Source organism: Passer domesticus, chromosome 27 (genome assembly GCF_036417665.1).
Source record: "Passer domesticus isolate bPasDom1 chromosome 27, bPasDom1.hap1, whole genome shotgun sequence".
Taxonomy (NCBI): Eukaryota; Metazoa; Chordata; class Aves; order Passeriformes; family Passeridae; genus Passer; species Passer domesticus.
In genome coordinates this window covers 4,518,803-4,543,393 of record NC_087500.1, presented here as the reverse complement: position 1 = coordinate 4,543,393, position 24,591 = coordinate 4,518,803, and the positions used below count along the sequence as shown (strand labels likewise).

Here is a 24,591-nt window from a genome sequence, read left to right as displayed (position 1 = left end):
GCCAGGGGGAGAAATCGCGTTTTGAATTCCTGCCGCTGCTCCGACCTGCTGGGAATCTCTGCCCTGAATTCCAGAGGCGCTGGGAGTTCCTGTGGAAACAAAAACGGAGCGAAGTGTGCCAGGACAGCGTTACCTGGGGGAAAAAACACGGATTTTCGCTGTTACCTGGGGAAAAACACGGATTTTCCCTGTTACCTGGGGGGAAACATGGATTCTCACTGTTTGAGCGTGAAAGCAAACAAGCCCTGGGGATAAACTTTGAATTTCTGCTGGTGGGAGGTTTTTGGGCTGCTCTGTGTGTGATTTCAGTAGAAATTGCAGGACTTTGGTTGTTTTTTGTGTTTTTTGGCCGGCGATTCTCCGTTCTGTGCTCTCGTGTTTGTGCTGGTTTGGGGTTTATCTGGGTGTTTAAACGTGTGAGTGGCACATCCCGGGGTGTTTCACAGGGATTTGTGTGCGGGGATAAATCCAGAATAAATCAATGTACAGAGGCCATCCCGTGCGAAGCCACAGAGCGAAACGAGCAACAGGGAAAAAAAAAAAAAAAGGCCCTGCCACCCTCAAAACTCCTCAAAAATCAAAATTTGCCGAGGCTGCGCAGGGTGAAATCTGCTGGCAGCATCTGTTCCCCCCCGTTCGGCGGGGACCCTATTCATGTCAGGAGCCTTTCAGGCCCCAAGATGGATTCCTGGCACTATTATTGTGTTTTTTCTGCTAACCTTTCAGGTCAGCTCCCACCCGACAGCTGGAGAGGGGCCGTCACGTGGCCTCGGGGTGCCAATGTTCTGCCATAGGGGTGTCAGGACCCTGGTAGGCACAAAAACGCTCGCGGAAGATGCAGAAGGCCTCGTACTACGACAGCTCCACGCTCTTCGGGGGTTACTCCTACGGCAATGGATTCGGCTACGAGGGCGCCCAGCCGCCTTTCCAGGCCTCTTCCCACGTGGAGAGCGACTTCCAGAGGTCCTCCTGCTCCCTGCAGTCCCACGGCAAAAATAAGGAGCTCAACGGGAGCTGCATGCGGCCCGCGGAGCCGCCGGCGTCGCCCAACGCCGCCAACGCCGACGGCGCCGCGGGCCAGGCCGGAGCGGGGAAAAACACCCCCGGGAAAGGCGGCCTGGGCGCCGGCGCCAGCATCTCCAAGCAGATCTTCCCCTGGATGAAGGAGTCGAGGCAGAACTCCAAGCAGAAGAACGGCTCGCCCAGCGCAGGTAGAGGGGGAGGCCTTGGCGACGCGCCCCGGCCTCGCCCGCTAGGAAATAACAAGGTTCAAAAGCAAAAGAAATTGGTGCCAGAGGTGTAAGAATGGGGAAGGGTTGGAGGAATCGGTTTAGGGAAGGCCCAAATTCCCCTTTTCCTGCCCAGAATTCCCAAAGGAGGTCTAAGAATGACAAAGGTTGGAGGAATCAGTCTGGGGAAGGCCCAAATTCCCCTTTTCCTGCCCAGAATTCCAAAAAGAGGTCTAAGAATGACAAAGGTTGGAGGAATCAGTCTGGGGAAGGCCCAAATTCCCCTTTTCCCCGCCCAGAATTCCAAAAAGAGGTCTAAGAATCACAAAGGGTTGGAAGAATCAGTTTGGGGAAGGCCCACATTCCAAATTTCCTGCCCAGAATTCCAAAAGAGGTCTAAGAATCACAAAGGGTTGGAGGAATTGGTTTAGGGAAGGCCCAAATTCCCCTTTTCCTGCCCAGAATTCCAAAGAGGTCTAAGAATGACAAAGGTTGGAGGAATCAGTCTGGGGAAGGCCCACATTCCAAATTTCCTGCCCAGAATTCCAAAAGAGGTCTAAGAATCACAAATGGTTGGAAGAATCAGTTTGGGGAAGGCCCAAATTCCAAATTTCCTGCCCAGAATCCCTGAGGGAGGAAGGAAGATCTGAACATTCCCCTTCTCCTCTGCAGGGATGAGGAGAGGACCCCGCAGGACCCCGGGAGGGTCCTGGCCCCAGGCACTGCTCACCCACCCCTGGCTGATTTATTTATGGGTTTATTTCAAACACAACCACGGGTGCTGGACCCAGCCCAGGTGGACACAAATCTGGGGAAAATTTCTCCCAACTGCTCAACTCGCAGCTAAAATTCTGTTTGGTGCCTTCCCAGCGCCCCGGAGAGAGCAGATGTGGTGCCACGTCCAACTTCTCCATGTGTCCCACCAAAATTTCAGATAAATTCAGATAAAAACCAAGAATTCAGTTTGGATTTGTCACAACTCATATAAATTCATATAAAAACCAAAAATTCACTGATAAATTCATATAAAAACCAAAAATTCAGGGATAAATTCAGATAAAAACCAGAATTTTGGCTCGGATTTGCCACAATTCAGACTAATTCAGATAAAACCCAAAAATTCAGTTCGGATTCACCACAATTTTGACAAATTCTTTCACACAACCCTCATGGTGCACACTTCATCCCCCATTACTGTAATTTCGGGAGTTTACCTCTCGCAGGGGTCGGTGCCGAGGCAAATCTTGGTGTGGCACCTGTGTGCAAACCAACCCCTCCCGAGCCCGCATTAATTGGCCCCGCGGCCGCCCTGCCAAACGTCATTTTCCAGAAAATGATCCGCTGGAAATAATCCCTTGCTCAATAACGGGCCCTGGAATCCTCTCCTACATGACATGATCAAATTTCATAAAGCAGGGGCAGCTTTGGAGAACAGGACTCTTAATAAATGACACGATTATGGAGTGCAGGCCGAGGCGGAGGGGCGAGGGGAGGATTTATTAACAAACGACGCATTCAATTTCTGCACCTAAGTAATTCTCTTTTATTTCATTCCGGGGGCCTGACAGAGACCTGCGGCGGCGGCGGCGAGAAAAGCCCCCCGGGCTCGTCGGCCTCCAAGAGGGCGCGCACGGCCTACACCAGCGCCCAGCTGGTGGAGCTGGAGAAGGAATTCCACTTCAACCGCTACCTGTGCCGGCCACGGCGCGTGGAGATGGCCAACCTGCTGAACCTCAGCGAGCGCCAGATCAAGATCTGGTTCCAGAACAGGAGGATGAAGTACAAAAAGGATCAGAAATCCAAAGGCATGGGCGGCTCTTCCTCCGGCGGGCCTTCCCCGGCGGGCAGCCCCCCGCAGCCCATGCAGGCCTCGGCGGGGTTCCTCAACGCCTTGCACCCCATGAGCGGCGCCTACGAGGCGCCGTCGCCGCCTTCCTTCAGCAAACCCCACCCAAAACGCCTACGCCGTGGCCGCCCCCGGCTACCAAGCGGCCCTGAAGGGTTGCCCGAGCCAGCAGAAATACGGCGGGCCCGCGGCGGCGGCCGAGTACGAGCCGCACGTGCTGCAGGCCAACGGCGTGGCCTACGGCACGGCCGGCATGCAGGGCAGCCCCGCGTACGTCGGAGGGAACTTTGTGGATTCTCTGCCCGCCTCGGGCCCGGCCCTTTACGGCCTCAACCACCTGGGCCACCACCAGGCCGCCGGCATGGACTACGGAGGGGCGGCCCCGGGGCAGCCCCACGGACCGTGCGAGAGCCACGCCACCTACACGGAGCTCTCGTCGCACCACGCGACTTCTCAGGGCAGAATCCAAGAGGCGCCCAAGCTCACCCACCTGTGAGAGGCGGAGCTGTTTTGGGGAGAAAAAGGGCGGTTTGGGTTTCAGGGATGCTTGCGTTGGGTTTTTTCCCGGCCTCGTTGGTTTTGGCGGGGTTATCGCGCTCGGGGTTTTGGGGTTTGTTGTGAGCACAAAATCCAAGCGGTTTTGGTGGCTTTGGGAGGGAGGAACCTCCTGGGGTTTGGCACAAATTCTTCTGAAAAGGGCTCGGGGTGGTTTCATGGGAATTCTGCAAGGTTTGAGTGGCCAAGTCCATCGTTTCCAAGCCACGTCTGCATCTTCACCAGTAATTCCCAGATGCCGGGAAGGAGAAGAGTCCTCCAGCCAAGTTTTGGGGTATCTGCATCCAAGAAACCCCAAAGAGATGCACCAGGAAGTTCCCCCCACTTTGAGTCCTTCTCCAGATCCTCTGTGCGTTCCTTCCCAGCCCTCGGAGGAAGGGTTGTCCCTTTCCAGCGGAAAAAGGAAAAACCCAATTTCCCGCTGGAAAAAGGAAAAACCCAATTTCCCGCTGGAAAAAGGAGAAACCCAATTTCCCGCTGGAAAAAGGAGAAATCCACTTTCCCACGGCGTACCTTCCCACCAAACCCCCAAACCTGCAAATCCCCACAGCGGCCAACGCCCGGGAGCCACGCTCGTCCCTCCAGGCCCCGCTCCCCCTCTCCAAAACAACACAAAATAAATTTAAAAATTCGGCATAAGAGAGGTCGAACCCCACAAAGGGTCGAGGAAATTGTTGGGAACGCCTAAATCCCCCTTTTCTCCCCCCACCCCAAATTCCCAAAGAGAGGAAGAAAGAGTTGCCAGGTTCTGAATATTTCCCTTCCTTCGCCCTCTGCTGAGGTGAAATCTCAATTTCTCCATTTGGGGAGGGTTTCTCTTTTTTGGGGGGGCGTTTTTTAGGGCTGACGAGCAGCAAAAAAAGCAATTGGGGAAATCCTGAGCTTCTTTCCTCCTCTCCTTTGAGCTGACGTGAAAACAGGGTATATTTGAGCAGAGGGAATGTCCTCCCACGGAAGCAGAAGCCAAGGGATCCTGGGATCTGCTGACGCTTTCCTGCCTGGACATCTTTGTTGCACTTAGAGTTTACATATAATGGGTATTAAAAATTAATAATAATAAATAAAAGCAACTTTGAAGGGCTCTCAGCTCCGTCGAGGCGCCCTTCAGTTAGGTGTGTGTTCTGGTGAACATTCATATATATTTATTTGTTATAGCCAGTTGAAAATATTTTCCTTTTTTTTTCTTTTTTTTGTATTATTTATCCTCCCCAGACCATGTATTTATATGAGGGAAAAGCAACGAAAAAAAAAAGAAAATGACAAAAATAAGAATCAAACGGTACTTTTTTAGTATTTCCTTCAAAAAAAAAAAAAAAGGCAGAAAAAAAGTAAAAAAAAATTTAAAAAAAAAGGACATTGTGTTCCCCTTGTCACTGTACCACGAGCTCCTTTTAGTTATTGTAATTTAGGGAGAAGCAGTAGTTTTCTGTTACCTTGGTACTTATGAATAATGTAATTAGTTCTACTGGAGGCATGAGAGCAGAAGCAGCCTGTAATTGTTTCGTCCTGAATTAGAAGAATTTCATCGCGGCTCCCTCCCTCCCTCCGTGCGCCCCTCCTCTCCTCTCTTTGTTCTTACAGTAGTTCTTTTCTTCCCTCGCTTCGAGGGCTGCCTGCTCAACAATTCCCGAATAAACTTGCTGGTCTCCGTTTCATCTCGTGCTGTCCCTCGGCCTCGGAGGGGAAGAGAAAAGGATTTCAAAGGGGGAAAATAAAATTGGTGAGGTGGGGAGGAAGGAGAGGGATGGAGAGCGGAGCCCGCTTTGGGGTGAAATCCTGCGAATTCGGGCCCACAAAGAGGGATCACGTGGAGCCGGGGCCGGGCTGCCATTGGAGAGGGAATGAAAACAAAGGAAAAGGATTAATCACGGGAAATAATAAATAAAAACCAGGAGAGGGAAAAGTGAAAGAGAGGAGGAAACGGAAAAACGGCCCAGAGTTTCCATGCGGGGCCTTGGGAAGCGACGAGCGATGAAATCCCTATTTTCTGTGTTTTTTAATTGAGTATTAAATGATTGAATTCTGGCGAAAACAATTGAGTTCTGGCTAAAACAACGGAATTATTTCTGAAACGGGAGCGTGCGCCCAGCCGCACCTCCCCGGGCACCCCGAATTTGGGGTAAAAGAGGCAAAAATCCCCCCAGAAAAGGCGAAAGGGAAAGGCGAGAACAAACCTGGGCCGGCAGCGAAAGCAGGCGGAGAACGCCGTGGATAATTCGCTTTTTATGCTCTAAAGCCCTAAGAAAACTCCCATTAAAGCAGCAATAAAAGTTTTATGGCGCTGGGAAGGCTGGAAAGGCTGGGGGTGAGGAGGAGGAGGAGGAAGGGGGGAAGGAAAGCAGGATTTGGGATTTTCATTGAGAAAAGGTGGAAAAGCTGGAAAAGGTACCCAAAAAAAGGGAAAAAAAATTAAAAAGAAAAATAAAAGGGTGTTGGGGTGCAGAGGCAGCGCGTGGGTTTTGTGTTTTGTACTTTATATATTTTAATATCTTTTAATATCTTTTATATCTTTGTATTTTTATGCAGTTTATATTTTATATATATAATATTTTATATCTAATATGTAGTGGCAGCAGCTGTCTCCACAGAGAGCAGCAGGCACGTATCGTATGTTATATACATGATATATGACACATTTTACAGCCCGTATCCTGTATGTTACATAGTACAGCTTTGTACTTTTTATCTCTTTTATTTTTTACATTTTATATTTCCCTCCCAATACCCTGTATTTCCTACACCGCATTTTCTACATCACATTTCCGCATTTCAGATATTTCCCATTTTACTCATTTCATCCACCTGTGTGCACAGGACGAATCCCGAGCGATTCAAAAAAGCTCTGGTGGAGAAAACCTCTCATGAGAAACAGCGCCGAGCTCCGATCCCTCCTCATAAACCAAGCTTCAGCTTAAAAATTAAAAATATAATTATAAATAATTATAAATAATAACGGGATCAGGAGCAGCGAGGCCGCAAGGAACAATTTCCCATCCCGGCCTGTGAAATATTTTTGATTCAAAAGCAAATTTTAAAATTTCTTTTCAATAATAAAATGATTCGGTTATCGCGGGCTGGGTTGGGATCGTCTCTCAGACCATTTCCGATTCCCCAGCTCAATTCCCGGATTTTTCCGGCGCCATGTTGTGCCAGGGATTCCCAGGAAATGGTTAAAATCAGGCAAAAAGGGAAAAAAAAACCCAATTCCGGGGCGCGCCCCGGGCGGGCTGCGCTCCCTCCCCGGCGGGGCTGGCGCGGTTTGGTCCCTCGGAGCTCGGGGGTCCCTCCCAGGATGCGACGCCTTCCCTGCACTCGGGGGATGTTTTACCCCCTCTGCCTCCGTGAGATGCGTGGGGAAAAAAAAATAATCCCAATTTCCCAAGAGGGTTTTTTTTTCCATTTTTTTCCTTTCTTTCTTTCCCCCCCCTCTTCTCATTTTTTCCTCTTTTCATTCCCCCCTCTTTTCATTTTCTCCTCTTTTCATTCCCCCTCTTTTAATTTTGCCATCTTTTAATTTTCTCCCCTATTTTCATTTCTCCCCTCCCCTTTTCATCCCCCCACTTTCCCCCCCTTTTCATTTTCTCCCCCTTTTCATTTTTCCATAATTTCATTTTCTCCCCATTTTCATTTTCTCCCCCTCTTTTCATCCCCCCATTTTTCTTTTCCCCCCTTTCCATTTTTCCCTCTTTTCATTCCTCCCTATTTTCATCCCCCCTCTATAATTTTCCCCCCTTTTCATTCCCCATTTCCCATTTTTCCTTTTTTCATTCCTCATTTCTCATTTTTCCCTCTTTTCATTCCCCCTATTTCCATTTGTCTTTTCCCCTTGCAGCTCCGAAAAGCAGAGACAACTTTTGGCAGCGGCTGGGAAGAATTTTCCATCCCCAATTCCTCCTCTTCATCCCATCCCAAACCCGAGGAATTGCCAACCGCAGGCAAACCCCGAATTTCCACTTCAAACCGGCCAGCAAGGAGCACAAACGCTTGTTTGGCTTTAAAAAAAAAAGATTATTTTCTTTTTAACCATTGATCTGACGAGATTAAACAGATTTTTGGGTGGTTTTGACACGCGAATCCACAAAACACTCAGGGAAATTCGGGTTGGCGCTGGGTATTTTTTTCATTATTGCAATTATTGTAATTATTTTCGTTCCCCCCGCTCGCTGAAGGAGCTTTAGATTTATTCCCAAGCGCTCCCACCCACGCAGATGCTTGGAGTGACAAAAGTTTCCCAGGCTGCTCCCTGCGGGAGTGGAGCCTCCCAGTCCCTGCCGGCTGCAAACTGGGACAACTGGAGCTCCCGCAAACCCCAACTCCCTCTCCATCCCCTCCAGGCAGATTCACTTTGATTTATCTCCTTTTTTTTTTTGAGTTTTTACCCTTAAAACCGGCGGATTAACGTTTGTAATTCTGCCCTGGGTTAAAAAACTGCGAGGCAAAAGCGGAATTTCTCTGCCGAGTGAGCCGGGGCGAGCTGTCACAAGTCTTTGGAGGAGAAGATTGATGGTTGCTCTCCTCTGCTCGGGCCCTGCGGACCCGGCGCGCTTTGGAGAGGGGAAAGAAAGGGGAAAAAAAATCTTGGGAAATGACTTTTTCATTTTATTTATTTATTTTGTAAACCCTGGAAGTGGCGCTGCTTTATTGGAGACGGGGTGGGGAAAAAAAGAGATGGGAAGGCAGAAATGCGATTTCAGAGATAGCCGTGACCTTAGAACGTGTTTGGCCTTCAAGCGAAGTGCCGAGCGCCCATTAGGGCCGGCTCGGCAAGGAGAAGGATTAGGCTGCTCTTTAAGAGTCATTTAAATCGCGCCGGTTTAACTAAACTCGGCTGAAAAGCTCGTTTGATTTCCTGAGTGCTCAGAGCCAGGCTCGAACACCAGCCCAGGGACAGCCCCGGGGCTGCGGGAGCGGAGGGGAGGGAACGGGGGAGAGCAGAAAATCCCGATTCCCACAGGCCGGGGATGGGCCCGGCTGGGGACACCGCAGCGGAGGGACGGGACGGGGATGGAACGGGACGGAACGGGACTGGAACGGGATGGAACGGGACTGGGACGGGACAGGAAAGGGGATGGAACGGGACTAGAATGGGAATGAGGATGGAACGGGATGGGACGGGACGGGGATGGAACGGGATGGAACGGGACTGGAACGGGATGGAACGGGACGGGAACGGGATGGAACGGGACTGGGAACGGGACTGGGACGGGACAGGAAAGGGGATGGAACGGGACTAGAATGGGAATGAGGATGGAAAGGGACTGGGAACGAGCAGGGAAGGGGAATGGGGATGGAACGGGACTGGAACGGGAACGGGGCAGGGAACATCGGGAAGGAAGGAAGGAAGGAAGGAAGGAAGGAAGGAAGGAAGGAAGGAAGGAAGGAAGGAAGGAAGGAAGGAAGGAAGGAAGGAAGGAAGGAAGGAAGGAAGGAAGGAAGGAAGGAAGGAAGGAAGGAAGGAAGGAAGGAAGGAAGGAAGGAAGGAAGGAAGGAAGGAAGGAAGGAAGGAAGGAAGGAAGGAAGGAAGGAAGGAAGGAAGGAAGGAAGGAAGGAAGGAAGGAAGGAAGGAAGGAAGGAAGGAAGGAAGGAAGGAAGGAAGGAAGGAAGGAAGGAAGGAAGGAAGGAAGGAAGGAAGGAAGGAAGGAAGGAAGGAAGGAAGGAAGGAAGGAAGGAAGGAAGGAAGGAAGGAAGGAAGGAAGGAAGGAAGGAAGGAAGGAAGGAAGGAAGGAAGGCTCTCCCTGCCCACAGCCAGGGTGCGATGTTGATCCTGGGGTGCTGCTGGGTGGTCTTGGCTTTTTTGGGGTTCCTGTCTCTCTCGCTTTTTCTCCCCCTATTTTTTTAATCAATTAAAGAAAATAATGCTTTCTGTTTGCCACCAGGCCCCTGCTGCCATTGGCCAGGGCCTCCCACGTGACGAGGAATTGGCTGCAATTTCGCCCCAGCCTGGAGTTTAGCAGAGCAGGGTCCCCCTCCGCCTGTATTATCAGCAATATAACAATTATAAAAAGCCCGAGGACCGTCATCATCCCCGCCATCAAAAACCCAAGCCCTCCGATTTCTCTCCCTCTCCCCCTCCTCCTCCTCCTCCTCCTCCCTCTCCCCCGCCTCCCTCCCGCTTTTTAAACCCCGGGCCCTGGAAAAGCCATGAATTTTGAATTTGAGAGGGAGATCGGGTTTATAAATAGCCAGCCTTCGCTCGCGGAGTGCCTGACGTCTCTCCCCGCTGTCCTGGAGACATTTCAAACTTCATCAATCAAGGACTCGACGTTAATTCCTCCTCCTTTCGAGCCAAGCCTCCTCCAGAGCCTGAGCCCTTGTTGCGGCAGCCGGGCGAGCCCGAGGAGCCCGAGCCGAGCGCGGCACGGCCCGGCCCGGCCCGCGGCCCCGCCCGGCCCCCGGGCAGCGCCCTTCCCCTGGATGAAGGAGAAGAAATCGTCCAGGAGAGCCAGCCAGGCTCCGGCCGCTTCGTCCCCACCATCCTCATCCTCCTCCTCCTCCTCGCTGCCGGTGCCCGCCGCGGGATCCCCCGCAGGTTCGTATGGGGGGGGCGGCGGGAAATGGCCAATTCTGCTCGTCTGGCCCCAAAACGGCCCCAGCCCATCCCCCTGCCCGGGGGGCTCCCCCGGGACTGGGGATTCACGGAGCGATGCCCCCAGCCCGGGGTCGGGGGGTTCTGCCGCCTCCTCCCCCCCCCCCCGCGAATAAAAATTACAAATTTCTGCAAGTTCTGGGCAAGCCCCGAGCGAGGAGGGCCCGGGGGGGGCCTGGGGGGGGTTTGCAACTCCGTTTGTTCGGCTTTCAGTGCCGAACAGGGGAAAAAATAAAAATAAAAAATAAAAAAGGGAAAAGCAAAGACAACAAAACCACCAAGAAGCTCCGAGGGAGGGGAAGGAAAATGGGTGAAAATAGGAAAGGAAAATAGGAAGGTGCCAGAAGGGTGGGGAGGTGGAAGAGCGGGGGCTGATCCTACAAAATGGAATTATTACACCCCAAAACACCCCCAGAAAAAGGAGCAGCCTCTCGCTGCTCGGCCTCTTTCTCTCCCCCGGGATAAAGTGCTGGAGGAACAATTCCAGGGTTTCCACGGCTCGGGTGAAATCAGGCAGGACAAGGGCGGACGCCGGAGCTCATTGGCCGGGGAAAATTGGGGTAATCAAACCAAAGTACCGGGGAAAATTGGGATAATCAAGCCAAAGTACCGGGGAAAGGTAAAAAAAAAAAAAAAAAAAAAAGAGAGAAAGAGAGAAACCAAACCAACAGGAAAGAGGGGATTTAGGAATTTAGAAGAAATTTAGGAGAAATGTAGAAGAAATGTGGAAGAAATGTAGAAGAAATGGAGAAATGGAGAAATGTCCTACATTTTAGAGGTTTAGAAGGAAGTTAGAAATTCTTTTTTTCCTCCAGAGAGGGAAGGGCTCTAAAGGGAGAGACCAGGAGCAAAATCCCTTTTCCCCTCGAGGCACGGAACTCCTCCGGAGTGGGAAAAGTTGAATTAACCCGTTTCCCCCCGGCGGGGCGGTGCAGAACTCCTGGCTTTGGTGACAATTCCTGTCATTTTTCCCTCTTCAGAGGCTCCGGGGCTGTCGGACAGCGGCGGCTCCAGGCGCCTCCGCACCGCCTACACCAACACGCAGCTGCTGGAGCTGGAGAAGGAATTCCACTTCAACAAGTACCTGTGCCGGCCGCGGCGCGTGGAGATCGCGGCGCTGCTGCAGCTCACCGAGCGCCAGGTCAAGGTGTGGTTCCAGAACCGCCGCATGAAGCACAAGAGGCAGACGCAGCACAAGGAGGAGCCCGTTTGGGCCGGGCCGGATGCAGGCGGCGAGGCCGAGACCTGCCCCGCGTTGGGCGCCATCGAGGAGCGCGCGGGGAGCGCAGAGCGGCCGCCGCCGCCGGAGCTCGGCGTGTTCTCGCTGGAGCCGTGCCTGGAGCTCGCCCAGGGGCTTTCTCCGGGTGGTCTGGGGTCCCTGGAGAGCCCCCTGCGCTTCTCCGAGGAGGAGCTGGAGCTCTTCAGCAGCGCGCTCTGCACCATGGACCTGCAGGATTTGGATTTTCCCTAGCGGGGGGTGCTCCTGCCCTGCCCTGCCGGAGGGTTTGGGGAGGTCAGCCTGGGAGCGGGCACTGCCAGCACCCCGAAACCTGCCCGGAGAGAAGGGGAACCCCAAAAATCTGCCCCGAGAGAAGGGGAACCCCAAAAATCTGGCCTGAGAGAAGGGGAACCCCAAAAATCTGGCCTGAGAGAAGGGGAACCCCAAAAATCTGGCCGGAGAGAAGGGGAAACCCTGAAATCTGCCCCGAGAGAAGGGGAACCCCAAAAAATCTGGCCTGAGAGATAGGGAACCCTCAAGATCTGGCTTGAGAGAAGCTGAACCCCCAAAATTTGGCCTGAGAAAAGGGGAACCCTCAAAATCTGCCCTAAGAGAAACTGAACCCTCAAAATCTGCCCTGAGAAAAGGGGAACCCTCAAGATCTGACCTAAAAGAAGGAGAAAGCCTAAAATCTGGCTTAAAATAAGGGGGAAACCCGAAATCTGACCTAAAATATGGAGAATCCCCCCAGACTGGCCTAAAAGAAGAGGAAAACCTCAAATGTGCCCTAGAAGAAGGGGAATCCCCCAAAATCTGGCCCAAAGGAAGGGGACCCATCCCAAAATTTGTGCTAGAAGAAGGGGAAGCCCCAAAATCTGCCCTAAAACAATGGCCCATGCCCCAAAATCTGCCCTGAAAGAAGGAGGAGCCCCCAAAATCTGGCTTAAAAGGAGAACCCACCCCAAATCTGCCCTAAAAGAAGGGTAACCCCTAAAATCTGCCCTAAAAGAAGGGGAGCCCCCCAATATATGCCCTAAAACAAGGGCCCACACCTCAACATCGGCCCTAAAAGAAGGGGAACCCCTAAAATCACCCCCAAGCCATTTCCCATCCAGTCCCCTCCTCCCCGTTCCGTTTGGAAGCTCCAAACCGCCCTCCCAATATTTATTCCAGAAGGTGAAAGAGCCGCCCAAGTTTTGCTAAAATTCAGGTATTTCATGATAATTTTATTTATTTTTTCCCCCCCTTATTTATTTCCAAGGAAGCAGCCGGTAGTTCTCACTCACGGGGGCGATTTCAGCCCCTCGAGAGAAAAAATAAATTAAATTTATAAATCCTCCTCCCCAGCGACTTTCTCAGGAATCAGAACGATACTTTTAGATTTCGTAATAAAATTTTTAAAATAAAATTAAAAAAAAAAAAATCAGGGGAATTTTCCTTCCTCTTTTTACGTTTTAGATGTAGATTATTTATTCAAATCCTTTCGTAGCAAAGGGCAAATTATTTATTGTATATTATTTTCATAGAGTAAATAAACATCTTTATAAAAGCGACGAACGTGTGTTTACTCCGGATTTCACTCCAAAAAAAAGGCTTTTTTTTTGTTTTCCTCCATAAATCACTCGCTTTTTCTCTGCATTTTAGTGAGGTTTAATAATCTCCTCATGTTCCCCGAGAGGAGACAAAAGAAATCGCTCCCAACCAACAATTCCAGAGGAAATATTCCCTGCATCCTTGTTTCATTTCCCTCCAGCTCGGTGTTTATTTATTTATCCATTCATTTATTTATTGTATTCAATCAAAGCGGGGTGGTTCTTCCTTAATTTCAGCATTTTGGGGTTTCCTTCGGGGACGGGAAAAATCCTCTAATTTAAGAGGAAAAAACCGAAAAAAATCCCAAATAAAAACCCTAAAAAAAGGGGATAAAGGGATGGAAAAACAACACAAAGGCAGCGCGGAGCCCACGCGAATTCCGGGGCCATTCCCGGCCTCCCACACCCCCATCCCGCCCTTCATCCCCATCCTCCTCCTCCTCCTCTTTCTCTCAGAATCCACCGCGGCTCCCGGGCTTTGAAACGTCCGGAGCTGCGAAGAAACGAGGCAAAAAAAAGGAGGATTTGGGGTAAAAGCTCAAAAAAAATTCCACACGTTGGGGTGAGCAAATGAACGTGAGAGAAGGAGGGGTAAGGGATGGGCCTGGGGGGCTTTTCTTTATTCCTCCTCCCTTTCCCAACCCCTAAACCCCCAAAACCCCTTTATTCATCCCCCCTTTCCCAACTCCAAAACCCCTTTTATTCCTCCCTTCTTTTCCAACCCCAAAATCCCAAAACCCCTTCATTCATCCCCCCTTTCCCAACCCCAAAACTTCCTTTTATTCCTCCTCTCCTTCCCAACCCCATAAACCCCAAAACCCCTTTTATTCCTCCTCTCTTTCCCAACCCCACAAACCCCAAAACCCCTTTTATTCCTCCTCTCTTTCCCAACCCCAAAACCCCTTTTATTCCTCCTCTCTTTCCCAACCCCATAAACCCCAAAACCCCTTTTATTCCTCCTCCCTTTTCCAGCCCCACAGACCCCAAACCCCCCCGGATCCTCGATCTCATTTGGGATTTCTCGCATCCCTTTCAAATCTTCTTCCCCTCGAGGGATTTTCACCCCAAAACTCGTCCCGGGGGGGTTTGGGGGGGGGGGGGTTTGGGGTGTTATCCCAAAGGAATGACCCGAAGGAGTCTTTGGGGTTTTCCAAGTGCTGGGAGGAGTCCAGGAGGGGTTGAGCAGGGGGGATGGAAAATATGGGGCGGGGGGCGACCCTAAAAGTGAGCGGAGCAGCCCAGACCCTCCCCCAGCCCCTTTTTCTTTAGGGTGAAGCAAACCCAGCTGCCCCGCTCGGCTTTTGGGGTGTGCCCCCAACCCACAGGCAGATTTTTGGGGTGAATTTGGTGTTTTCAGTGCCTGGGCGGGGTCATCCCCCCTCTCAGAATTTGGGATTTTTTATTTGGGGTTCAAAGCAGCTGGGTTCACACTCCGGGCCGGAAAGAAAAAAAAAAATAAATAAAAGTGAAATAAAAGAAAGCAAAGGCTCGGCAGATGTTTTGGAGATCGCTGTGGATGATCTCCCTCGGCTCGAACAAAGAGGAGGCGGGGTGACTTTAGGGCCACATTTGATTCCAAATCATCTTTTCCCAAATCTTCTCTCCAGGAGAGGAGGCGGCAATCCCAAAGCCCCGCTCCGGGAGGCGGCGCGGCGTTTATCGGGATCAATATCCACCCCAGCAGTGAATATTGGGATGTTTAAACACCCAAACCCCCCCTGCCACACGGAAAAGGCTCCCGGGAGGCACCAGCACCCCCTGCCCCTCTCCCACCGCCCCCGCTCCGCTCCGGGGGTCCCCGAGCCGCGAGTTTGGGGGGCGGCGGAGCCCCGCGGGAGGCGATTCGTAATTTTGGGGTTGATTTAATGCCCCCGGGGGCTGCGGAGCGCTCGGCGGCCGCCTCGGAGCTGCCAGCCGGGGTCTATCAAAGCGCCATTTGTTCCAGCGCTTCCCACACTTCCCCTCCTCCTCCTCCTCCTCCTCCTCCTCCTCCCCCACTCCAGGCCGGCAGGGGAAGCTCGGCCCTGCCCCGGGATGGTTTTTGGGGTCTGAGCGTCCTTTTGGCCTCTCCAGGGACGGCCCCTCCTGCATCCAGCTGTAAAAATGAGGAGAAAATACCCAAAAAGCGGCGGATTTCCACACTGAGATGCTCTTCAGCCCCAAAATGAGAGGAAATGTCCCAAACGGGCGGATTTCCACACTGAGATGCTCTTCAGCCCCAAAATGAGAGGAAATGTCCCAAACGGGCGGATTTCCACATTTCCACGCCCTTTTCCCGTGGGGAAGGGAGGAGGGGAAGGGCGAGGCCGAGGGAGGGGCAGGAGGGACCCCGGGGCAAAGGGGTGGGAAAGGGGTCCCTAAACCCCCCGGATTAAACCCAGAGTTCTCATCGATAAAAATTCCTAATCAGGGTGGGAAAAGGGACCCGAACCCCCCAAATTAAACCTCGAGTTCTTATTGATAAAAAGCCCTAATGAGGGTGGGGAAAGAGACCCAAAACCCCTCCCCAAATTAAAACCCGAGATCTTATGGATACCAATCCCTGATGAGGGTGGGAAAAGGGACCCCAGAGCCCCCCCAGCTCAAGTGCCGAGCCCCCATCGATACCAATCATTGATGAGAGTGGGAAAAGGGAGCCCAAACCCCTCCCCAAATTAAACCCCAAGTCCTTATCTCTACAAATCCCCGATGAGAGTGGGCAAAGGGACCCCAAAACCACCCCAGATTAAACCCCGAGATCTTATCCCTACAAATTCCTGATGAGGGTGGGAAAAGGGACCCCAAAGCCCTCCCCAAATTAAACCCCCAGTTCTTATCTCTACAAATCCCCGATGAGGGTGCGAAAAGAGACCCCAAACCCCTCGCCAAATTAAACCCCGAGACCTCATGGATACCAATCCCTGATGTGGGTGGGGAAAGGGACCCCAAAGCCCCTCCAGATCAAACCCCGAGATCTTATGGATACTGATCCCTAATGAGGGTGGGAAAAGGGACCCCAAACCCCTCCCCAAATTAAATCCTGAGTTCTTATTGATACCAATCCTTGATGAGGGTGGGAAAGGGACCCCAAAGCCCTCCACAAATTAAACCCCAAGATCTTATCGATACCAATCCTTGATGAGGGTGGGAAAAGGGACCCCAAACCCCTCCCCAAATTAAATCCTGAGTTCTTATTGATACCAATCCTTGATGAGGGTGGGAAAGGGACCCCAAAGCCCCCCAGCCGAAGCCCCGAGCCCCCATGGGCACCGCTCCCTGCCGAGGGTGGGAAAGGGACCCCAAAGCCCCCCAGCCGAAGCCCCGAGCCCCCCTGGGCAGCGCTCCCTGCCGAGGCCCGTGACGCGCTCCCGGCGCGGCTCCGGCCCCGATGGATCCCGCGCCCGCGGAAGGCGCTCCGTGAGCGGAGCCGCGCAGTTGTCACCCCCCGATCAGGACCCGCCTGATTGGTCCTAATTAGCGAGCTTTCGGGAGGAGAGAAGGGGGAATGTTCGATAAAATCTGAGTTCTCGGATGGCTGCGATTCTCCGCCGTTAGCTCGGCCGTTCTTTGCCCTCTCCGAAATGCCAAAGGCGCGGGGGGCGCGGGGCTGCGGCCCTGCCCTCCTGCTCCGCGCGGCTGGAGGGCGTTAATTAAGCGAATTAAGCGTATTAAGCATATTCAGGCCCTTGATTGCTGGCAAAACACGGCGATTGCCGGGCGGTAATTAAGCCAGGGTATGCAAATGAGCGGCGTGTGGGCGGCTGCTGAGGAAATGTTGATTTGTGCTGCTGCGGGAGGGAGGGGGCTTTGCCCAGGAGCCGCTGGCAGCGCTGGGGGTGCGGCAGCGAGCCTGGGAATCTTCCCTGGAGCAGAACCGGAGCGGGGCCTGCGAGGGGAGGGGCTCCCTTTTCCCGGGAATTCTGCGGGGTTTAGGGAAATTCTTGGGAATTTATCTTTTTTTTTTTTTTTTTTTTTTTCCCTCTCTTTTATTTCCCCCTCGATTTCTCTGATTTCTCTTTCCTTTTCCCTCTCATCCATTCCCAGTTTTCCATCCAGAGCTGCTCCGGCCCCAAAGGGCGCAGCTGGGAGAGGGAACCTTGTCCTGGAACATCCCGGGTTTGTCCCGCTTTGATTTCCTCGCTGGGGGCTGAAATCGGGGGGCAAAAATGGGAATAAAGGGCGGATTTGGGTCTCGGGAGTGCCGGTATCGATAAAGCCGAGCTGCCGATATCGGCCATTGATCACGGCGGGAACGAGCCCGGGCGCAGGGCCTGGATTTGGGATCCGAGGGGATCCCAGGGATTTGGGATCCAAGGGGATCCCAGGGATTTGGAATCTTGGGGCATCCTGAGGGATTTGGGAGCCTCAGTTAGATTTGGGATCTGAGGGAATCCGGAGGGATTTGGGATCTAAATGATCCCCGGGGATTTGGGATAGGGGGGAACCTCCAGGGATTTGGGATCCGAGGGGATATGGAGGGATTTGGGACCCCCGAGAGATTTGGGATCGGAGGGGATCCTGAGAGATTTGGGATCGGAGGGGATCCTGAGGGATTTGGGATCGGAGGGGATATGGAGGGATTTGGGATCTAGGGGCATCCTGAGGGATTTGGGACCCTCAGTTAGATTTGGGATCTGAGGGAATCCCAGGGATTTGGGATCTAAATGATCCCCGGGGATTTGGGATCCGAGGGGGTCCCCAGGGATTTGGGATCTGGGGGAATCCTGAGGGATTTGGGACCCGCAGTTAGATTTGGGGTCTGAATGAACCCCAAAGGAATTTGGGGTGGGAGGGAACCCCCAGGGATTTGGGGTTTGAGGGGTCTGAGTGAAACCCAAGGGATTCGGGATCTGAGGCAGCCCCCAGGGATTTGGGACCCCCCAAATCCCTCCCCGAGGGCAGCGGCTCCAGACCCCTCCTCTCCACTCTGGGACAGTAATGAATATGCAAATGACCCTAATTAATGAGGCGAGGCGGGTTCCAGCCCGTGGAAAAGGCGCTGGGATTCCCACGGAACAGGCCAGGACCCCCCGAGCCAGGGAGCAGGAACCTGATCCTAAAATTATTTAAATTATTCCACTTTATCTGGATTATCTGGGCTTTTTTTTTTTTTAATTACAAAAATCTGAATTACCTGAGCTTTCCCCCCGTTTTATTTCCCTATTTTATCTGAATTATTTGGGTTTTTCCCCCTCTTTTACCTTTTAAATTTTATTTTATCTGCATTATTTGGGATTTTCCGTGTTCCACACCCCCCCACCTTTTTTTTTTTAAATATATTTTATCCGAATTTCTGGGGATTTGCCTTTTTTCCTGCGGATGACCCGGTGCTTAACTCATCCAATCCCTCCCGCGCCTCTTTTCTCTCCCTTCCTATCCGACCTTTTCATCCACCAAAAAAACAAAAACAAAAAAATTTTAAAAAAATCGACTTTTTCACCTCAGAACCGCCTCAGCTCTGATTGAGGCTTCCCTAAAAAATTACATTTAACGCCCAAAAAGTTCTATTTAGTCTCCAAAAAGTTATTTTTAACCCCCAAAAAGTTATTTTTAACCCCCAAAAAGTTATGTTTAACCCCTAAAAAGTTATGTTTAACTTCTGAGGAGTTACATTAAACCTCCAAAAAGTTACATTTAACCCCCAAAAAGCTGTGTTTGACCCCAAAAACGAAGCATCTGGAGACGCTCCGAGCCCTTGGAAATGCCTCGTTCCTCCTCTGTGCCTGCACAAAAAAACCTCCCCTGTTCAAGATTAAAAAACACAGATTTAAAATCGAGATTGAAAATACAGATTTCAAATCAAGATTTAAAATGCAGATCTCAAATCAAGGTTTCAAATCAGGACTCAAAGTCAAGATTTAAAATGTTTTTAAAATGAAGATTTCAAATGAAGGTTTCCAATAAAGATTTCAAATAAAGATTTTAAAATAAGGACTTGAAGATCAAGAGCTGAGGGTTCCCCCCCAGGGCCTTCCCGAAATGCTCCTCACAAGGCAGAATTGGGGCAGAAATTGGGATTTTGGGGCAGCCGGGGGGGCCGGAGCATCCCGGAGGTGCTGGGAGGGGGTTGGGAACGGGGCCCTTCCTCCAGCCCGGGTTCTCCCAATGTTTAAAAAAAAAAAAAAAAAGCGATTTTCCCAAATTTCTGAAGTGATCCCAGACCTCAATCCCTCCTCTGAGCGTTAGGAACCAAAAAAAAAGCGATTTTCCCCAAACCCCGAAGTGTTCCCGGCCCTAAATGCCTCCTCTGAACGTTAAGCACCAACAAAAAAAAGCGATTTTTTTCCAAATTCTCCACATTATTCCAGCCTTAAACTCCTCCTCTGAGCCTTAGGGACTTAAAACCGCGATTTCCCCAAAGTCTCAAGACGATCCCAGCCCTAAATCGCTCCTCTGGGTGTTAGGAACCCAAAAAACCCCGAATTTCCCCAAATCCTGAGGTGATCCCAGCCCTCAATCCCTCATCTGAGCGCTAGGAACCCAAAAAAAGCGATTTTCCCCCAATTCCCGAAGTGATCCCGGCCCTAAACCCCAGCCCCGCGGCCCGTCCCCATTTCAGGCTGAATTTTGCACAATTTCACCAATTCTGGCTCCAATTTTGGGAGCCGTGTCCCAGCCACCAAAAAAAACCCCCAAAACCCAAAACAACAACAACAAAAAAAAAATCGGATTTTTCACCTCAGCTCTAATTTAGGCTTGGCTTAGAGGAAAAGTTTCCCCGCCACAACTGAAAAAATCGCGATTTTTCGTGATTTTCATTTAAAAAAATCTCTTTAATGTAATAACAGAGCGAGATCGCGGTGGAAAACCACCAGAAATCACAAACCCACCGATTCCAGGCCGGAATAAACATCTGCATTTTCTCTTTTTTTTTATGTTTCCAGCCATAAATCATCCATTTGAACCCGAACGCAACGAAATATCAAAGGAATCGAATTAGAAATCGATTTTTGCTGCCCGGGGAATGACGGGAGAGCCGCTTTGAGTTATGCAAAGAAGGAAGGAGAGAGTTTTGAAGCACGTTTATAACCTCAAATGTTTTCTTTTCGGGTCCTCCCAGCGCCAGCAGAGCGGGAATAAATGGGAATAAATGGAAATAAATGGGAATAAATGGGAATAAATGAATAAACAGGCGCAGGAATGGAAATTTTAATTTTTAAATGGAAGCACAGCAGCTGGAACGGGCTAAAAAAAATCAAATTTCCAGCTTGAAAAAAAGAGGGGAAACATCGCTGCCAGGCTGGAATTTGTCACCAAATGTCCCCGCCGAGGTGTCGCAGCAGCCGGGAGGGATTTTCCTCCCGGGTTTGGCGCTCGGGGTGAACTTTTGGCCCGGGAGAAGGGCGAGCAGCGGCTCCCGGAGCGTGGCCGGGCAGTAAATCTCCTGACAAGTAACAAATGGCTGTGGGCGTCCGGCTGCCCGCTGCTCTTGTCTCCCCGCTCGGAACAAGTAAATAAATGTTGCCCACCTCTGTTCCCATTCTCTGGGGCCGGCCTGGAGGCAGGCTCTGCCCTCCTCCTCCTCCTCCTCAGCCGGAGCCCGCTGCACCGCAAAGCTGAGCTCAGAGCCCCGCGGCTGCTGGGAACCCCGAAAAATGGGGTTGGTAGGCAGCGTGCAGTGCGTGAGCCCCTAAAACCGGGTTTAGCAGGGAATGTGCAGTGCGTGAGCCCCTAAACCCGGGTTTAGTCCGGAGTGTGAGGTGCGTGAGCCCCTAAAACCGGGTTTAGTCGGGAGTGTGAGGTGCGTGAGCCCCTAAACCCGGGTTTAGTCCGGAGTGTGAGGTGCGTGAGCCCCTAAAACCCGGGTCTAGTCAGGAATGTGCAATATGTGAGCCCCATAACCCGGTTTTAGTAGGAAATGTGCAGTGCGTGAGCCCCTAAAACCTGGGTCTACTCAGGAATGTGCAATATGTGAGCCCCATAACCAGGTTTTAGCAGGGAATGTGCAGTGCATGAGCCCCTAAACCCCATTTTGGTAGGGAGTGTGAGGGGCGTGAGCTCCTAAACCCGGGTCTAGTCAGGAGTGTGTGGTGTGTGAGCCCCTAAAAACCGAATTCCCGAAGTGAATTCCCGGTTTTAGCAGGGAATGTGCAGTGTGTGAGCCCCTAAACCTGGGTTTAGCAGGGAATGTGCAGTGCCTGAGCCCCTAAACCCGGGTTTAGTGCCCGGACGGACGGGAGGGTCCCCAGGCGGTCGCAGGGCTCGGGTTCAGCTCCCACCCCTCCCTGCCAGGCCGGGCCTGGCACGGCTCCAACAAAAGCCGCTCTGCCCTCGCTAACTTTATTTGGCCTCCTCATTAGAATGTTGATCTAATTAGGGCGCACAAAGCCCGGGCGGGGGAAATGAAAGGAAATTCAAGCCAAAACGGAGCGGATTTTCCTTCGGGGGCGTTCAGCATCCCGCAGAAGAGCGAGGCGCTTTGGTGCGAGGCGCTTGGAGGGGAAAAGTTCCCGAGCGAATAAAAGCGCATCCTTTTGTGGTCACACCTCCCCAGCCCCTCGCCCCCTTTTCTTCTCCTCACACCGAGCCGGCACCGGGGGGAAAACCTTTGAAAGTCGGGACTTGTGCCTGAACCCGGCTCCTCGCATAACTCGGGGCCCTTTTTAGCACTTAAAAACCACTCGCGGGTCACTGCGATCCCTCCTGCCCCCCACCCCAGCCCCTCCCCGCACCCCGCCTCGCCCCTCTCTCTTTTAAAGTCTTTGAGGAGAAGGTTTTGACGCGTCCGTGTTGTTATCAGATTGATGGGCCGGGTTTGATTGAAGCCCCTTTGTCATGCAAATGTCACGGCCGTGATGGATGAGCCCGGAGCCGGCCGCAAACTTCGGGAGCCCCGCGCTCATTGGGCTGGGCCCGCTCCGCCCGCGGGGTCCCCCCCGGCTCGGCCGCGGCTCCTCGGGGTCCCCCATGCCCGGCAGGAAGTTTCCCAGCTTTGACATAGTACCCAAAGGTTGTAGGGCAGGCGGCATCGCCCCCAAAACGGGCCGACCCTCCTCCATCACTGGCAGATGGACAATACCGCCATGAACTCCTTCTTGGAGTTCGCAATTTGTAACCGCGGCACCGCCGCCTTCCAGCACCACCCCGAGCCGGCCTCGCCCTCCTTCCCGCCGTGCTCAGGTAGCCCCACGCCGGCCTCCGATGGCCACTTCGGCCTGCCCGGCCCCGGCCCCCTCCCGCAGCACAGCTTCCCCCCTCCCTCCTCTTCCTCTTCCTCGCGCTTCGCCAGCCCGGGCTACCCGGCCCAGCCGGGCTACCAGCAGCTCTACGCGGGCCAGCAGGACGCGGACGGGCTCTACCTGCCCGCGGCCGCCTTCGGCTCGGGCTCGCTGGCCCAGGGCTACTGCGGGCCCGCGGGGCAGCTGCAGCCGCCCGCCTTCGGGCCCGAGCAGCCCGGCTGCCTGCCCGGCCTCTACGGCCAGCTCCCGGCGGCGCTGCTGGGGGAGCCCGAGCCCCCCGGGCACCCCGAGCCCCCCGGGCACCCCGAGCCCGGCGCCGGGGCCGGGGCGGCGCTGACCTTCGAGTGGATGAGGGTGAAGAGGAACCCCCCCAAAACAGGTGAGGCTGGGGGCCGGGAGTGCTGAGCCCCCCGGGGTTGGGAGGCGCCTTCCAGTGGGGCACGGCTTGGGTTGGGTTTTGGGGTGTTTTTTGGGGGGTTGGGTTGGGTTTTGGGGTATTTTGGGGGGTTGGGTTTTGGGGTGGGTTTTTTTTGGGTGGTTGGGTTGGCTTGGTTTGGGTTTGGGGCCTTTTTTTGGGGTTTACCTTGGTTTGGGTTTTGGGGCAGTTTTTTTGGTGATTGGGTTGGGTTGGTTTGGGTTTGGGGCCTTTTTTTGGGGTTGGGTTTGTTTGGGTTTTGAGGTGTGTTTTTGATGTTTGGGTTGGTTTAGTTTGGGTTTGGGGGCAGTTTTTCTGGTGGTTGGGTTGGCTTGGTTTGGGTTTGAGGCCCTTTTTTGGGGTTTAGCTTGGTTTGGGTTTTGGGGCAGATTTTTTGGTGTTTGGGTTGGCTTGGTTTGGAGTTTGGGGCCTTGGGGTTTAGCTTGGTTTGGGTTTTGGGGCAGTTTTCTTGGTGTTTGGGTTGGCTTGGTTTGGAGTTTGGGGTCTTTGTTTTGCGTTTGGAGGTGGATTTTTTTTGGTGTTTGGGTTGGCTTGCTTTGGGTTTTGGGGCCTTTTTCTTAAACCCCACCCAGAGATTTTCCACCACACCCCGTGGAGCGTCCCTGGGCTCGGCTTCCCGCAGGCCCGAGTCTGATTTAAGCCCAGCTCGGAGCAGGAAACGCTCGGCGCTTCCTCCTCCTTCCTCAGCCGCGCCTTCCATCCCCTCCTCTATTGTTCCACTTCCTTCCCCGCCACCTTCCCTGAAACCCCGGCCTTCCTCCTCCTCCTCCTCCCCCGCCATCATCACCCTCTCCCTCCCCTTCCAGCCCTCCCCGCGGGGTCCGGGGATGGATCCTGGGGGAAAAACCCAGGAGATGGATCTTGGGGGAAAAACCCCAGGGAATGGATCCTGGGGAAAAACCCCAGGAGATGGATCTTGGGGGAAAAACCCCAGGGAATGGATCCCAGGAGAAAACCCAGGGAATGGATCCAAGGGGAAAAACCCAGGGGATGGATCCCGGGGGGAAAACTCAGGGAATGGAAACCAGGAGGAAAAAACTCAGGGGATGGATCCTGAGGGAAAAATCCAGGGAATGGATCCCGGGGGAAAACCCAGGGAATGGATCCTGGGGGAAAACCCAGGGGAAAAGTGGAGCCGGGAAGATGAGGGGATGGATCTCCGGGTGGATCTCCAGGATCTCCGGGTGGATCTCCGGGAAAGGCGGGGCTGGAGCGGGACTCGAGCCGGGCCGAGGCCGAGCGGGGCCGGGAGGGAGCGCGGGGCTCGGGGCGCTGCGGGGGGAGGGAGAAGGGGAGACCCCCTGAGGGACAGGATCCCTCCGGCCGCTCCTGCCCTGGTGGTTTTTGGGTGTTTTCAGGCAAAACGTCGGAGCTGGGGCTCCTGGGGCAGCCCAACGCCATCCGCACCAACTTCAGCACCAAGCAGCTGACGGAGCTGGAGAAGGAGTTCCACTTCAACAAGTACCTGACGCGGGCCCGCAGGGTGGAGATCGCCGCCACCCTGGAGCTCAACGAGACGCAGGTGAAGATCTGGTTCCAGAACAGGAGGATGAAGCAGAAGAAGAGGGAGAAGGAAGGGCTGGCCCCGGCCGCTGCCGGCAGGGCGCCCAAGGAGGCGGCCGAGGGCTCGGATCAGTCCTCGCCCGAGGCCTCGCCCAGCTCCAGCTCCTCCTGAAGGCTCCCGAAAGCTGCCGGGGGTGTCCCCGAGGGGCTGCGAGCCCCCCGGACCCTCCGCGCTGTCCCCGCGCGTGCGGCACCGCCCGCGGCTCCCTCGTTATTTATGGCCCCTCTGCAGGCGCTGGACTCCCAAGGAGCGGCCGCAGCAATTTCCGTGTCTCAGGGACTTCTCTGCCTTCCCCCTTCCCTTAGGAGCTGCACTTTCAATCCAGGAAAACAAATCGAAACGAAACAAAACAAAAAAGCCCAAAAAAACCCAGAAAACCCAGCAAAAAAAACTTCAGTTTAGTTCG

General features: G+C 53.1%; 3 protein-coding genes across 3 annotated transcripts; all 3 read left to right on the top strand.

Moving 5' to 3' along the window:
* Positions 1–6: 6 nt before the first annotated feature.
* Positions 7–5,888, top strand: HOXB3 (homeobox B3). Its single transcript, XM_064400098.1, is given in 3 exon segments — positions 7–1,211; positions 2,798–3,180; positions 3,182–5,888. Coding segments are annotated over 3 exon segments (1,149 nt in total). The 5' UTR covers positions 7–835; the 3' UTR covers positions 3,572–5,888.
* Positions 5,889–9,490: 3,602 nt separating this feature from the next.
* Positions 9,491–12,965, top strand: HOXB2 (homeobox B2). The gene is made up of 2 exons (XM_064400123.1): positions 9,491–10,159; positions 11,197–12,965. The coding sequence occupies exons 1-2, from the start codon at positions 9,772–9,774 to the stop codon at positions 11,685–11,687; spliced, it is 879 nt and encodes a 292-aa protein (XP_064256193.1). The 5' UTR covers positions 9,491–9,771; the 3' UTR covers positions 11,688–12,965.
* A 9,049-nt stretch (positions 12,966–22,014) lies between these two features.
* HOXB1 (homeobox B1) lies at positions 22,015–24,296 on the top strand. Its single transcript, XM_064400002.1, has 2 exons — positions 22,015–22,564; positions 23,980–24,296. The coding sequence occupies exons 1-2, from the start codon at positions 22,015–22,017 to the stop codon at positions 24,294–24,296; spliced, it is 867 nt and encodes a 288-aa protein (XP_064256072.1).
* The last annotated feature ends 295 nt before the right edge of the window (positions 24,297–24,591 follow it).

Bases quoted from the DNA above. Each gene is read 5' to 3' on its own strand.
- HOXB2 (XM_064400123.1), top strand. From the start codon at position 9,772: ATGAATTTTGAATTTGAGAGGGAGATCGGGTTTATAAATAGCCAGCCT. The intron at 10,160-11,196 runs GTTCGTATGGGG...TTCCCTCTTCAG, and splicing joins CGCCGCGGGATCCCCCGCAG to AGGCTCCGGGGCTGTCGGAC.
- HOXB1 (XM_064400002.1), top strand. From the start codon at position 22,015: ATGGACAATACCGCCATGAACTCCTTCTTGGAGTTCGCAATTTGTAAC. The intron at 22,565-23,979 runs GTGAGGCTGGGG...GGGTGTTTTCAG, and splicing joins GAGGAACCCCCCCAAAACAG to GCAAAACGTCGGAGCTGGGG.